Source organism: Oncorhynchus gorbuscha, linkage group LG14, assembly GCF_021184085.1.
Source record: "Oncorhynchus gorbuscha isolate QuinsamMale2020 ecotype Even-year linkage group LG14, OgorEven_v1.0, whole genome shotgun sequence".
NCBI classification, from domain to species: domain Eukaryota; kingdom Metazoa; phylum Chordata; class Actinopteri; order Salmoniformes; family Salmonidae; genus Oncorhynchus; species Oncorhynchus gorbuscha.
Window position 1 is genome coordinate 29967507 of NC_060186.1, and position 15661 is coordinate 29983167.

At 45.8% G+C, this 15661-nt stretch overlaps 1 protein-coding gene across 4 annotated transcripts in view; it reads left to right on the forward strand.

Annotated features, from left to right (window-relative positions):
• The window catches only part of cfap54 (cilia and flagella associated protein 54), a 149453-nt gene that overhangs the window by 16654 nt on the left and 117138 nt on the right, over nt 1–15661 (forward strand). For all 4 annotated transcript variants that reach the window (XM_046297739.1, XM_046297740.1, XM_046297741.1 and 1 more), the window contains exons 14-15: nt 6518–6668; nt 10161–10360. In XM_046297739.1, the coding sequence (XP_046153695.1) occupies nt 6518–6668; nt 10161–10360 (351 nt within the window). The remainder of the gene's footprint in view (nt 1–6517; nt 6669–10160; nt 10361–15661) is intronic.

A 15661-nucleotide genomic window follows, 5' to 3' on the forward strand; every position in this document is an offset into this window, starting at 1 on the left:
GTGGCCGCTTCTCCAGTTGTTTTCCCCTCTACAAATCTAGAGGATGTCAGTTATTCCGTTTTGAACATTATTAAACTCTGTTTCTGTTAAGTCGCTTTTGGGTCCTCTTTTACCTGCATGACAGAAGGAACCGACCAAGGAATGGACCCAGCGACTTCAGACGCTCGTTACACTGCCGTCGAGTTCCAAGGAGCCATGCTCGGCAGACACGAGCAGGAATTGTCTGCTGCTCGCCATGCCGTGGAGAACCTGGCCGCTCAGGTTTCCGACCTCTCTGGACAGTTCCAGAGTCTACGTCTCGTGCCACCTGTTACTCCCTGGCCTGCCGAGCCTCCAGAACCCAGGGTTAATAACCCACCTTGCTACTCCGGGCAGCCCACTGAGTGCCGCTCCTTTCTCACGCAGTGTGAGATTGTGTTCTCTCTCCAACCCCACACATACTCTAGAGAGAGAGCTCGGGTTGCTTACGTCATTTCACTCCTTACTGGCCGGGCTCGAGAATGGGGCACAGCTATCTGGGAGGCAAGGGCTGATTGCTCTAACAGATTCCAGAACTTTAAAGAGGAGATGATTCGGGTTTTTGACCGTTCAGTTTTTGGTGAGGAGGCTTCTAGGGCCCTGGCTTCCTTATGCCAAGGTGAACGGTCCATAACGGATTATTCCATTGAGTTTCGCACTCTTGCTGCCTCTAGTGAGTGGAACGAGCCGGCGCTGCTCGCTCGTTTTCTGGAGGGACTCCACGCAGCGGTTAAGGATGAGATTCTCTCCCGGGAGGTTCCTTCAGATGTGGACTCTTTGATTGCTCTCGCCATCCGCATAGAACGACGGGTAGATCTTCGTCACCGGGCTCGTGGAAGAGAGCTCGCATCAACGGTGTTTCCCTGCTCCGCATCGCAACCATCTCCCTCCTCTGGCTTTGAGACTGAGCCCATGCAGCTGGGAGGGATTCGCATCTCGAATAAGGAGAGGGAACAGAGGATCACCAACCGCCTGTGCCTCTATTGCGGAGTTGCTGGACATTTTGTTATTTCATGTCCAGTAAGAGGCCAGAGCCCATCAGTAAGCGGAGGGCTACTGGTGAGCGCTACTACTCAGGTCCCTTCATCTAGATCTTGTACTACTATGTCGGTCCATCTACGCTGGACCGGTTCGGGTGCTACATGCAGTGCTTTGATTGACTCTGGGGCTGAGGGTTGTTTCATGGACGAAGCATGGGCTCGGAAACATAACATTCCTTTCAGACCGTTAGACAGGCCTACGCCCATGTTTGCCTTAGATGGTAGTCATCTTCCCAGTATCAAATTTGAGACACTACCTTTAACTCTCACAGTATCTGGTAACCACAGTGAGACTATGTCTTTTTGATTTTCCGTTCACCGTTTACACCTGTTGTTTTGGGTCACCCCTGGCTTGTATGTCATAATCCTTCTATTAATTGGTCTAGTAATTCTATCCTATCCTGGAACGTTTCTTGTCATGTGAAGTGTTTAATGTCTGCCATCCCTCCCATTTCTTCTGTCCCTACTTCTCAGGAGGAACCTGGCGATTTGACAGGAGTGCCGGAGGAATATCATGATCTGCGCACGGTCTTCAGTCGGTCCCGAGCCAACTCCCTTCCTCCTCACCGGTCGTATGATTGTAGTATTGATCTCCTTCCGGGGACCACTCCTCCTCGAGGTAGACTATACTCTCTGTCGGCTCCCGAACGTAAGGCTCTCGAGGATTATTTGTCTGTGTCTCTTGACGCCGGTACCATAGTGCCTTCTTCCTCTCCGGCCGGGGCGGGGTTCTTTTTGTTAAGAAGAAGGACGGTACTCTGCGCCCCTGCGTGGATTATCGAGGGCTGAATGACATAACGGTTAAGAATCGTTATCCGCTTCCCCTTATGTCATCAGCCTTCGAGATTCTGCAGGGAGCCAGGTGCTTTACTAAGTTGGACCTTCGTAACGCTTACCATCTCGTGCGCATCAGAGAGGGGGACGAGTGGAAAACGGCGTTTAATACTCCGTTAGGGCATTTTGAGTACCGGGTTCTGCCGTTCGGTCTCGCCAATGCGCCAGCTGTTTTTCAGGCATTAGTTAATGATGTTCTGAGAGACATGCTGAACATTTTTGTTTTTGTCTATCTTGACGATATCCTGATTTTTTCTCCGTCACTCGAGATTCATGTTCAGCACGTTCGACGTGTTCTACAGCGCCTTTTAGAGAATTGTCTCTACGTAAAGGCTGAGAAGTGCTCTTTTCATGTCTCCTCCGTTACTTTTCTCGGTTCCGTTATTTCCGCTGAAGGCATTCAGATGGATTCCGCTAAGGTCCAAGCTGTCAGTGATTGGCCCGTTCCAAGGTCACGTGTCGAGTTGCAGCGCTTTTTAGGTTTCGCTAATTTCTATCGGCGTTTCATTCGTAATTTCGGTCAAGTTGCTGCCCCTCTCACAGCTCTTACTTCTGTCAAGACGTGTTTTAAGTGGTCCGGTTCCGCCCAGGGAGCTTTTGATCTTCTAAAAGAACGTTTTACGTCCGCTCCTATCCTCGTTACTCCTGACGTCACTAGACAATTCATTGTCGAGGTTGACGCTTCAGAGGTAGGCGTGGGAGCCATTCTATCCCAGCGCTTCCAGTCTGACGATAAGGTTCATCCTTGCGCTTATTTTTCTCATCGCCTGTCGCCATCTGAGCGCAACTATGATGTGGGTAACCGTGAACTGCTCGCCATCCGCTTAGCCCTAGGCGAATGGCGACAGTGGTTGGAGGGGGCGACCGTTCCTTTTGTCGTTTGGACAGACCATAAGAACCTTGAGTACATCCGTTCTGCCAAACGACTTAATGCCCGTCAAGCTCGTTGGGCGTTGTTTTTCGCTCGTTTCGAGTTTGTGATTTCTTACCGTCCGGGTAGCAAGAACACCAAGCCTGATGCCTTATCCCGTCTGTTTAGTTCTTCTGTGGCTTCTCCTGATCCCGAGGGGATTCTTCCTTATGGGCGTGTTGTCGGGTTAACAGTCTGGGGAATTGAAAGACAGGTTAAGCAAGCACTCACGCACACTGCGTCGCCGCGCGCTTGTCCTAGTAACCTCCTTTTCGTTCCTGTTTCCACTCGTCTGGCTGTTCTTCAGTGGGCTCACTCTGCCAAGTTAGCGGGTCATCCCGGTGTTCGAGGCACTCTTGCGTCTATTCGCCAGCGCTTTTGGTGGCCGACTCAGGAGCGTGACACGCGCCGTTTCGTGGCTGCCTGTTCGGACTGCGCGCAGACTAAGTCGGGTAACTCTCCTCCTGCCGGTCGTCTCAGACCGCTCCCCATTCCTTCTCGACCATGGTCTCACATTGCCTTAGACTTCATTACCGGTCTGCCTTTGTCTGCGGGGAAGACTGTGATTCTGACGGTTGTCGATAGGTTCTCTAAGGCGGCACATTTCATTCCCCTCGCTAAACTTCCTTCCGCTAAGGAGACGGCACAAATCATTATTGAGAATGTATTCAGAATTCATGGCCTCCCGTTAGACGCCGTTTCAGACAGAGGTCCGCAATTCACGTCACAGTTTTGGAGGGAGTTCTGTCGTTTGATTGGTGCGTCCGTCAGTCTCTCTTCCGGGTTTCATCCCCAGTCTAACGGTCAAGCAGAGAGGGCCAATCAGACGATTGGTCGCATACTACGCAGCCTTTCTTTCAGAAACCCTGCGTCTTGGGCAGAACAGCTCCCCTGGGCAGAATACGCTCACAATTCGCTTCCTTCGTCTGCTACCGGGTTATCTCCGTTTCAGAGTAGTCTGGGTTACCAGCCTCCTCTGTTCTCATCCCAGCTTGCCGAGTCCAGCGTTCCCTCCGCTCAAGCGTTTGTCCAACGTTGTGAGCGCACCTGGAGGAGGGTGAGGTCTGCACTTTGCCGTTACAGGGCACAGACGGTGAGAGCCGCCAATAAACGCAGGATTAAGAGTCCAAGGTATTGTTGCGGCCAGAGAGTGTGGCTTTCCACTCGCAACCTTCCTCTTACGACAGCTTCTCGTAAGTTGACTCCGCGGTTCATTGGTCCGTTCCGTGTCTCCCAGGTCGTCAATCCTGTCGCTGTGCGACTGCTTCTTCCGCGACATCTTCGTCGCGTCCATCCTGTCTTCCATGTCTCCTGTGTTAAGCCCTTTCTTCGCACCCCCGTTCGTCTTCCCTCCCCCCTCCCGTCCTTGTCGAGAGCGCACCTATTTACAAGGTACATAAAATTATGGACATGCGTTCTCGGGGACGGGGTCACCAATACCTAGTGGATTGGGAGGGTTACGGTCCTGAGGAGAGGAGTTGGGTTCCGTCTCGGGACGTGCTGGACCGTTCGCTCATCGATGATTTCCTCCGTTGCCGCCAGGATTCCTCCTCGAGTGCGCCAGGAGGCGCTCGGTGAGTGGGGGTACTGTCATGTTTGTCATTTATTGTCATGTCTTGTCCCTGTGCTCCCCATGCTATTCGTTTCCCTCTGCTGGTCTTGTTTGGTTCTATCCTTCTCTCTCCCCCTCCCTCTCTCACTCTCTCGCTCTCTCTTCTCTCTGTCGTTCCGTTCCTGCTCCCAGCTGTTCCTATTCCCCTAATCATCATTTAGTCTTCCCACACCTGTTCCCGATCCTTTCCCCTGATTAGACTCCCTATTTATTCCTTTGTGATCCGTTCCTGTTCCGTCGGTTCCTTGTATTGTTTTCACCATGCTGTGATTGCGTTTCGCCCTGTCCTGTCGTGTTTTTTGCCGTGATTGTGTATCACCCTGTCCTGTCGTGTTTTGTGCCTTCATCAGACGCTGCGTGTGAGCAGGTGTCTCAGTCGACTACGGCCTGCGCCTACCCGAAGCGACCTGCAGTCTGTGGCCGCTTCTCCAGTTGTTTTCCCCTCTACAAATCTAGAGGATGTCAGTTATTCCGTTTTGAACATTATTAAACTCTGTTTCTGTTAAGTCGCTTTTGGGTCCTCTTTTACCTGCATGACACCTGGTATATGTCCTTTACGTTTATGGGGGGTCAATTAAAGAAGACATCCTCTTCTGTAAACCACTGGAAACCAGGACAACAGGAGAGGATATTTTTAAAGTACTGGACAGCTTTGTGACTTCAAATGGACTTTAGTGGTCAAGATGTGTTGGTATCTGTACTGATGGAGCAAAAGCCATGACAGGGAGACATAGTGGAGTGGTAACGCGCGTGCAAGCAGTTGCTCCCGACGCCACTTGGGTACACTGCAGAATCCACCGAGAGGCTCTTGCTGCCAAGGTAACGCCTGACAGCGTGAAATATGTTTTGGACACTACAGTGAAAATGGTTAACTTTGTTAAAACAAGGCCCCTGAACTCTTGTGTATTTTCTGCACTATGTGTTGATATGGGCAGCGACCATGTAACGCTTTTACAACGTACTGAGGTGCGCTGGTTATCAAGGGGCAAATTATTGACACGTTTTTTTTAAGCTTAAAGTTTCTTTACTGACCATCGTTTTCACTTGTCTGACCGATTGCAAGATGACAAGTTTTTTCTCGCCTGAATGATCTGAATCTAGGATTGCAGGGACTCAACTATATTCAATGTGCGGGACAAAATTATTAATAAGTTGGAGCTCTTCTCTGTCTACATTAACAAGGACTTCACACAGGTCTTTCCGTCATTATGATTTTTTGTGTGCAAATGAACTCAAGCTTACGGACAATGTCAAATGTGATATAGCGAAGCACCTGAGTGAGCTGGGTGTGGAATTACGCAGGTACTTTCCAGAAATGGATGACACAAACAACTGGATTCGTTATCCCTTTCATGCCCTGCCACCAGTCCACTTACCGATATCTGAACAAGAGAACCTCATCGAAATAGCAACAAGCGGTTCTGTGAAAATTGAATTTAATCAGAAGCCAGCTTTCTGGACAGGGCTGCGCTCAGAGTTTCTTGCCCAGACAAATTGTGCTGTTAAGACACTGATGCCATTTGCAACCACGTACCTATGTGAGAGTGGATTCTCAGCCCTCACTAGCATGAAAACGAAATATAGGCACAGACTGTGTGAAAAATGATTTAAGACTGAGACTCTCTCCAATACAACCCAACATTGCAGAGTTACGTGCATCCCTTTCCAGCACACCCTTCTCATTAACCTGTGGTGAGTTATTCACCATTTTCGATGAACAAATATAGTTTTATATGTAAGATGGTTAAATAAAGAGCAAATTATTGATTATTATTATATTATTATTTGTGCCCTGGTCCTATAAGAGCTCTTTTTCACTTCCCAGGAGCCGGGTTGTGACAAATTCACAGTCATTCTAATGTTTAATAAATAGATCATATACTGTGTGTGTGGCAGCCTTACAATGATGGCAAAAGAGAGTTGAGAGTGCGCTGACTGACCCTGGTGATAGAGGGGGCACACCGCTGGAGTTTGAATGTTTGAAGTGGTACGGGACTATAAAAAAGTTTGGGAACCACTGCTCTACACAAATCAGTCTCTGCAAATATGTACTGTACATGATAGCTACTTATTTAATGTGTTACTCTCTCTCTCTCTGTGTAGTGGGTGTGGACCCTGTCTGTGCTCAGTGAGGTGGCTCATGTGTGTGAGCTAGCTGACTCAGATCCCATGGTGTTAGCTGAGATGACCATCAGGCTGGCCATGGTGCTGGAGAGCACTGCTGACTCCACTGTCCATTCAGGCAGGAAAACAGGTAGTTACTACCACCACTACCACACTGTGGGTCACACTGATACCTTATTTCAGAACCCTTGACTTTTTCCACATTTTGTTAAAATTGATTAAATAAAAAAACATCCTCAGCAATCTATACACAATACCCCATAATGACAAAGCGAAAACAGTTTATCAATTTCAGCAAATAAAAAAAAAATAAAAAAAACAGAAATACCTTATTTACATAAGTATTCAGACCCTTTCCTCTAAGACTTTGAGTCCATTGATCATCCTTGAAATGTTTCGACAACTTTTTTTTCTTTTTTTTTTCTCCCCAATTTCGTGGTATCCAATTGTTGTAGTAGCTACTATCTTGTCTCATCGCTACAACTCCCGTACGGGCTCGGGAGAGACGAAGGTTGAAAGTCATGCGTCCTCCGATACACAAACCAACCAGCCGTACTGCTTCTTAACACAGCCTCGCATCCACAGCCAGCCGCACCAATGTGTCAGAGGGTACACCGTGCACCTGGCAACCTTGGTTAGCGCTCACTGCGCCCGGCCCGCCACAGGAGTCGCTGGTGCGCAATGAGACAAGGACATCCCTACCGACCAAGCCCTCCCTAACCTGGACGACGCTAGGCCAATTGTGCGTCGCCCGACAGAGCCTGGGCACGAACCCCAGGACTCTGATGGCACAGCTTGTGCTGCAGTACAGCGCCCTTAACCACTGCGCCACCCGGGAGGCCATGTTTCTACAACTTGATTGGAATCCACCTGTGGTAAATTCAATTGATTGGAAATTATTTGGAAGGCACATGGCAGCCTGCTTGGAGTTTGCCAAAAAGCCCCTAAAGACTCTCAGACCATGAGAAACAAGATTCTCTGGTCTGATGAAACCAAGATTGAACTCTTTGGCCTGAATGCCAAGCGTCACGTCTGGAGGAAACCTGGCACCATCCCTATGGTGATGCATTGTGGCGACAGCATCATGCTGTGTGGATATGTTTTTCAGCGGTAGGGACTGGGAGACGAGTCAGGATCGAGGCAAAGATGAACGGAGCGAAGTACAGAGAGATCTGCTCCAGAGTCCTCAGGACCTCAGGCTGGGGCTTATTACAAATATTTAATTTTCATGAAATCACAATTGCAATATAGCAAAACACAGTTTAGCTTGTTGATAATCCACCTGGCGTGTCAGATTTAAAAAAAGCTTTACAGCGAAAGCAAACCAAGGGTTTATGTGAGGACATCTCTCTCAGCAGACAAAACATTAGAAACAGCTAGCAGCAAAGTAGATTGGTCACGAAAGTCAGAAAAAGCTCATTTTTCAGAATAAAATGCTGAAACTATGTCTAAAGACTGTTCACACCGTGTGGAAGTCATAGGGAAAGGAATCTGGTTGATATCCCTTCAAATGGAGGGAAGGCATGCAATGGAATAGGGACGTTTCAAAATAAGAGGCACTTACTGGTTGGATTTTCCTCAGGTTTTTGCCCGTTTATTCACCCAATGGGTCAAACAGCTACGAAGACATGTTGGCATGATTACATATATTTGTACCCTCCTTCTTTTCTCTAAAAACTACATCTTTGTTGCTAGGCAGGAATTTAAGTGATGTGTGTAATAAACTGTTCCTTCCCCCTTCATGTGACCTGACCTGACCTCGGCCCCCATTCCTCACTAATCCACAGCTGTCCAACCTTATCAGTGACCTGACCTCGGCCCCCATTCCTCACTAATCCGCAGCTGTCCACCCTTATCAGTGACCTGACCTGACCTTGGCCCACATTCCTCACTAATCAACAGCTGTCCAACTTTATCAGTGACCTGGTCTGACCTTGGCCCAGACTCCTCACTAATCCACAGCTGTTCAACCTTATCAGTGACCTGACCTCGGCCCACATTCCTCACTAATCCACAGCTGTCCAACCTTATCAGTGACCTGACCTCGGCCCACATTCCTCACTAATCCACAGCTGTCCAACCTTATCAGGGACCTGACCTGACCTCGGCCCACATTCCTCACTAATCCACAGCTATCCAACCGTATCAGTGACCTGATCTGACCTCGGCCCACATTCATCACTAATCCACAGCTCTCCAACCGTATCAGTGACTTGATCTGACCTCGGCCCACATTCCTCACTAATCCACAGCTGTCCAACCTTATCAGTGACCTGATCTGACCTCGGCCCACATTCCTCACTAATCCGCAGCTGTCCCACCTTATCAGTGACCTGATCTGACCTCGGCCCACATTCCTCACTAATCCACAGCTGTCCACCTTTTCAGTGACCTCAACCATGTGATTGCCGTTTCCCTTACTTAGTAACTTTCCAGGCCCCTGGCTCTTATCCAGCCTCCATTGAGTGCAGCAATGCTCCCCATCTAACCTGACAGAGCTTGAGAGGATCTGCAGAGAAGAATTACATTTACATTTAAGTCATTTAGCAGACGCTCTTATCCAGAGCGACTTACAAATTGGTGGATTCACCTTATGACATCCAGTGGAACAGCCACTTTACAATAGTGCATCTAAATCTTTTAAGGGGGGGGGGTGAGAAGGATTACTTTATCCTATCCTAGGTATTCCTTAAAGAGGTGGGGTTTCAGGTGTCTCCGGAAGGTGGTGATTGACTCCGCTGTCCTGGCGTCGTGAGGGAGTTTGTTCCACCATTGGGGGGCCAGAACAGCGAACAGTTTTGACTGGGCTGAGCGGGAACTGTACTTCCTCAGTGGTAGGGAGGCGAGCAGGCCAGAGGTGGATGAACGCAGTGCCCTTGTTTGGGTGTAGGGCCTGATCAGAGCCTGGAGGTACTGAGGTGCCGTTCCCCTCACAGCTCCGTAGGCAAGCACCATGGTCTTGTAGCGGATGCGAGCTTCAACTGGAAGCCAGTGGAGAGAACGGAGGAGCGGGGTGACGTGAGAGAACTTGGGAAGGTTGAACACCAGACGGGCTGCGGCGTTCTGGATGAGTTGAAGGGGTTTAATGGCACAGGCAGGGAGCCCAGCCAACAGCGAGTTGCAGTAATCCAGACGGGAGATGACAAGTGCCTGGATTAGGACCTGCGCCGCTTCCTGTGTGAGGCGAATGGGAGAAACTCCCCAAATACAGGTGTGCCAAGCTTTTGTAGTGCCATACCCAAGAAGACTCAAAGCTGTAATTGCTGCCAAAGGTGCTCTAACAAAGTTCTGAGCAAAGGGTCTGAATAGGGTCTGTATGATATTTCAGTAAAAAAAACATTTGCAAACATTTCTAAATACCTGTTTTTTAATTGTCAGTATGAGGTATTGTGTGTAGATTGATGAGGGGGAAAAAACAACTTAATCCATTTTAGAATGAGGCTGTAACATAACAAAAGGTGGAAAAGGTCAAGGGGTCCGAAGATTTTCTGAACTGTATGATCACCCTTGCACTATATTGAAATGATGGTCTCATTCCAGATTTTCCCTGACTCTTTTCCAATGTCAGTGTACCTAGGTCCATGGATCTGCAGTGATGTATTTTTCCCATGTTGTCCCACAGCCTCAAGCGAAGACGACAGCTTGGAGTCGACACCCACAGAGAAAAACACAGAGACTTTTTCAATGTTCAAGAAGTCGACAGCGGAGCAGCTGCAGTCCGTGTGGAACGTGGTAGAGAGAGGTCTGGAGGGAGTGATCAGAGGCTGGACCAGACTACTGCCCTGTGATGGATCAGCCATCTCTGACATGGTCTTCATGCAGGTAAGACCTCACCTTAACACCTAATGTTATCTCCTCTCCTGCACAGCAAATAAAGTACATACTTACAGTCTTAAAAAGTCTTAAATTCATTCATCTGATTTAAAGGCCTTAATAAGTCTTAAAATATTCAATTTTCAAAGATCTTGCAAATTGCGTCGGAGATGACTACAGTGTTTTACCGTTATACCGTGCCGCTGCTTAATTGTTGCCACCACGGCAACAAAAGACAAACAATTGATCATCAAATAATATGCAAGGCAAATTTTCAAGAGAGCTATCCACATGTGCGCCTCTGAGTCGGGCTGTTGCCAGAGGAGATAGAGGAGAGAGCAAGGTAGATTATACAATCTGATAGATAAGAACACTAACTAGAGCTGGGACGGTAAACCAAAACGACACCGATCATTGCCCTCCTCTTACTGAAACAATTTTGGTTATAGGGGGTGGCTTATGGTGAAGAAATTGACATTTAATTCACTGACAACAGCTGTAGTGGACATTCTTGCAGTCAACATGCTAATTGAGACATCTGTGGCATTGTGTGACAAAACTTCATATTTTAGAGTGGCCTTTTATTGTCCCCAGCACAAGGTGCACCTGTGTAATGACGATGCTTGATATGCCACACCTGTCAGGTGGATGAATTATATTGGCAAAGGATAAATGCTCACAACAGGGATGTAAACAGATTTTTGCGCAGAACTTGAGAAAAATACGATTTTTGTGCGTGTGGATAATTTCTGGGATGTTTTATTTCAGCTCATAAAACATGGGATCAACACTTTACATGTTGCGTTTATATTTTTGTTAAGTATACACTACCGGTCAAAGTTTTAGAACGCCTACTCATTCAAGGGTTTTTCTTTATTTGATTAAGACATCAAAACTATGAAATAACACATGGCATCATGTGGTAACCAAAAAGTGTTAAATAAATCAAAATATATTTATATTTGAGATTTTTCAAATAGCCACCCTCTTCCTTGATGACAGCTTTGCACACTCTTGGAATTCTCTCAACCAGCTCAACCAAGTTGTATCTTCTTGTGTTTAACTACGCTCTCACTCCACTGTAAGCCCTCAGCTCTTCACCCTTGACCTCCCATTGGTCAAGGCCTCCTGCCAAACCGACAACAAGTTACTCCAGGAGTATACATGTTTATGGTGTGTCGTGACGTTGCTACCATTAATGCGGTGGCGGCTATTCATCAAATAATTACATACAACATTCAATTATTACGCGATTAAATTAATCATAACAATTACTTAAGTATTAATCTAGGGCACCATGGGAAATGTTTATTTAACGAGTTACCGTTTCCGGAATTAACTAAAAAATATCCGAATATCTCAATATACAATCCATCATCTATCAATAATTTGCTCCTATTTCAGTTTCATTCTGAACGTCGTAATATCCTATAAATCTGCACGAACCCAAGTCTCCATGATGAATCCGTTTACACAAATTGTCATAATTATTTCGAATAATCACAAAGAATGACATAAACACACACACAGGATAGATTATACGTTGATTACTAACAATGTAATGAAAAATCCCTAGTGGACAAACCCGCTATGACGGTTGGGTACACAATGAAAAGGGGTGGGGAAAGAAAGAGTGGGGAAGGAGAGACAAAGTTTAAAGTACTCTCATCGTAAGTGTGGATTTAGAAATGCAAAGTACATATTTACACTTGTATGTCTTTGTTGTCTTGCTCTGTTGAAGTCGCCCCATCAGTCTGTGACGAATAGTTTGACAGAAAGTCTCTAGTTGTGCAAGTCTCTGGACCATGTCCTTAGTAGTTGTAGTAGGTATTCCTTTGTTATGGAAGTGTTTTTTAGAATGGATACATCAGATGTACCAATGGTCTTTTGATAGGGAAATATTCTTCCCCTCTCATCTTCGTTAGACTGGATCCTTCAAAGGTATACTTAAACAGCTGCAGACTGAATGTTCTGATGTAGTCTTTATCTTCTTAACTTGAGAGTTTGAGGGTCTTACCATTTTCTGGTCTGGTTGAGTCTAACCATTTTACCAGTAGCAACCCTGTAAAGTAACAACCTGGGGCGGCAGGTAGCCTAGTGGTTAGAGCATTGGGCCAGTAACCGAAAGGTTGCTGGCTTGAATCCCCAAGCTTTCAAAGTAAAAATATGTTGTTCTGCCACTGACGAAGGCAGTTAACTTCACTAGGGTAGGGGGCAGCATTCTGAATTTTGGATAAAAAGGGTGTCCAAACTAAACTGCCTGCTACTCAGGCCCAGAAGCTAGGATATGCATATAATTAGTAGATTTGGATAGAAAACACTCTAAATTTTCCAAAACTGTTAAAATAATGTCTGTGAGTATAACAGAACTGACATGGCAGGCGAAAACCTGAGGAAAATCCTTCCAGGAAGTACTATTATTTTGAAAGACTGTTCTTCCATTGAAAGCCTATCCACCATAGAAAGACTTAGGACCCAGTTCACGATCTCTATGGCTTCTTCTACATGTGGCCAGTCTTTAGGCATTGTTTCAGGCTTCTACTCTGAAAAATGAGGGAGATACAGCACTTTCAATGAGGGGACAGTGGAAATTTCCAGCCATGAGCCCAGCCTGTGATCGGGCCCCAACATCGGGCCCCTTCTAGGGCAGACTGCACCCCACCATGCTAACAGGACAGCACCCCAATCAGAATAGACCAACAGTCCAGCAAGACAGCTTTGCAGAAGTTGCACAAAGAATAGAGAACCCTGCTGCAGCCGAGCTAAACCAGATTAGGCATCTGCTGAACATAATCTGAAAAATCCATTATTTTATTATCAGAAATATATTTATTAGAAATACAACCTATTATCATTATGAGTTCAGTTGTATATAAGATACACAGGAAAGGGTTCAAGTTGGCTCATATAAATATACTATATATATCTAGCCACATAAATAAAATTCATGTGATTAGTAATTTGCTAATCTTAGATAATATGAATATATTAGCCATTTCTGAGACTCACTGACAGCATCTTTCATGATACAGCAGTAGGAATACAAGGATACAACATCTATAGAAAAGACAGGAATGTCTACGGGAGAGGTGTTGCTGTATATATTCTGAACCATATTCCTGTAAAACTCTGAGGAGGATAGAAGTGCTCTGGTGGCAGGTTCACCTGCCTCCTCTGAAGCCTCTTCTTTTAGGGTGCTGCTATAGGTCACCAAGTGCAAACTGTCGAATATCTGGAGAATATGTGTGTGATGTTAGATAAGGTCTGTGATGCTAACAGATAAATATATTTTCTTGGTGACCTGAACACTGACTGGTTATTATCTAGTTTTCCTCTCAAGAGGAAGCTTCTTACTGTTACTAATGCTTGTAACATGACTCAGGTTATCACTCAACCAACTAAAGTGTATACTAATAGTGTTGGATCTGTGACATCCACTTGTATATCCTGTTAAGACTCTAGGGGCAGTATTTCATTTTTGGATAAAAAGACATGCCCGTTTTAAGCGCAATATTTTGTCACGAAAAGATGCTCGACTATGCTTGGAATTGATAGTTTTGGAAAGAAGACACTCTGACGTTTCCAGAACTGTAAAGATTTTCACTGTGAGTGCCATAGAACAGAATCTACAGGCAAAACCAAGATGTTTGAGTGACCAGGAAATCAACAGGATTTCTGGAGGCACGTTTTCCATGATCTCCTTATATGGCTGTGAATGCGACAGGAATGAACGGACACTTCCTATCGTTTCCCCCAGGTGTCTGCAGCATTGTGACGTATTTGTAGGCATATCATTGGAAGATTGACCATAAGAGCCTACAATTACCAAGTGTCCCGCACGGTGTCTGCGTGGAAATTGGTGCGCAAAAGTCAGGTACCAGTATTTTTCCATCCGAATCAGAGAAGAATGCACGCTTCCAGGGAAGGGATTTCAATGAAGAGATATATGACAAAACACCTTGAGGATTGATTCAAACAACGTTTTCCATGTTTCAGTCGATATTATGGAGTTAATTCGGAAAAAAGTTTGACGTTTAGGTGACTGAATTTTCGGTTAGTTTCGGTAGCCAAATGCATAGTAACAAAACGGAACGTTGTGTCCTACACAAGCATCTTTCAGGAAAAACTGGACATCTGCTATGTAACTGAGAGTCTCCTCATTGAAACATCTGAAGTTCTTCAAAGGTAAATTATTTTATTTGATCCCTTTGCTGGTTTTTGTGAATGTTGCGTGCTAAATGCTAACGCTAAATGCTAAGCTAGCTATCACCACTCTTACATAAATTATTGATTTTCTCTGGTTCTAAAGCATATTTTGAAAATCTGAGACGACAGGATTGTTAAGAAAAGGATAAGCTTGGGGATAGGCATATTTATTTCATTTAATTTGCAATTTTCAGAAATCGCTAATTTTGCGTTATGGTAATGAGCTTGAGGTTGTAGTCACGATCCCGGATCCGGGATGGGGCGGACTAAGAGGATATATCATACACTACATGACCAAAAGTATGTGGACACATGTCGAACATCTCATTCCAAAATCATGGGCATTAATATGGAGTTGGTCCCCCCTTTGCTACTATAACAGCCTCCACTCTTCTGGGAAGGCTTTCCACTAAATGTTGGATCATTGCTGTGGGGACTTGCTTCCATTCAGTCACAAGAGCATTAGTGAGGTCGAGCACTGATGTTGGGCGATTTGGCCTGGCTCGCAGTCGGCGCTCCAATTCATCCAAAAGGTTCCTTCTCCACCCAAATGTACAGTTGGCACTATGCATTCAAGCAGGTAGCATTCTCCTGGCATCTGCCAAACCCAGATTTGTCTGTCGGACTGCCAGATGATGAAGCATGATTCATCACTCCAGAGAACGCGTTTCCACTGCTCCAGAGTCCAATGGCGATGAGCTTTACACCACTCCAGCCGACGCTTGGCATTGTGCATGGTGATCGTATGTTTGTGTGCATCTGCTCGGCCGTGGAAACCTATTTTCAGTGGCAAGAAAAAGTATGTGAACCCTTTGGAATTATCAAGATTTCTGCATAAATTGGTCATCAAATATGATCTGATCTTCATCTAAGTCACACCAATAGACAAACATAGTGTGCTTAAACTAATAACACACAAATTATTGTATTTTTCTTGTCTATATTGAATACATAATTTAAAAATGCAGTGTAGGTTGGAAAAAGTATGTGAACCCCTAGGCTAATGACTAAATGGAGTCAGGAGTCAGCTAACCTGGAGTCCAATCAATGAGACAAGATTGGAGCTGCCTTGTCCAGTAAAAAACACAACATTTGAGTTTGCTA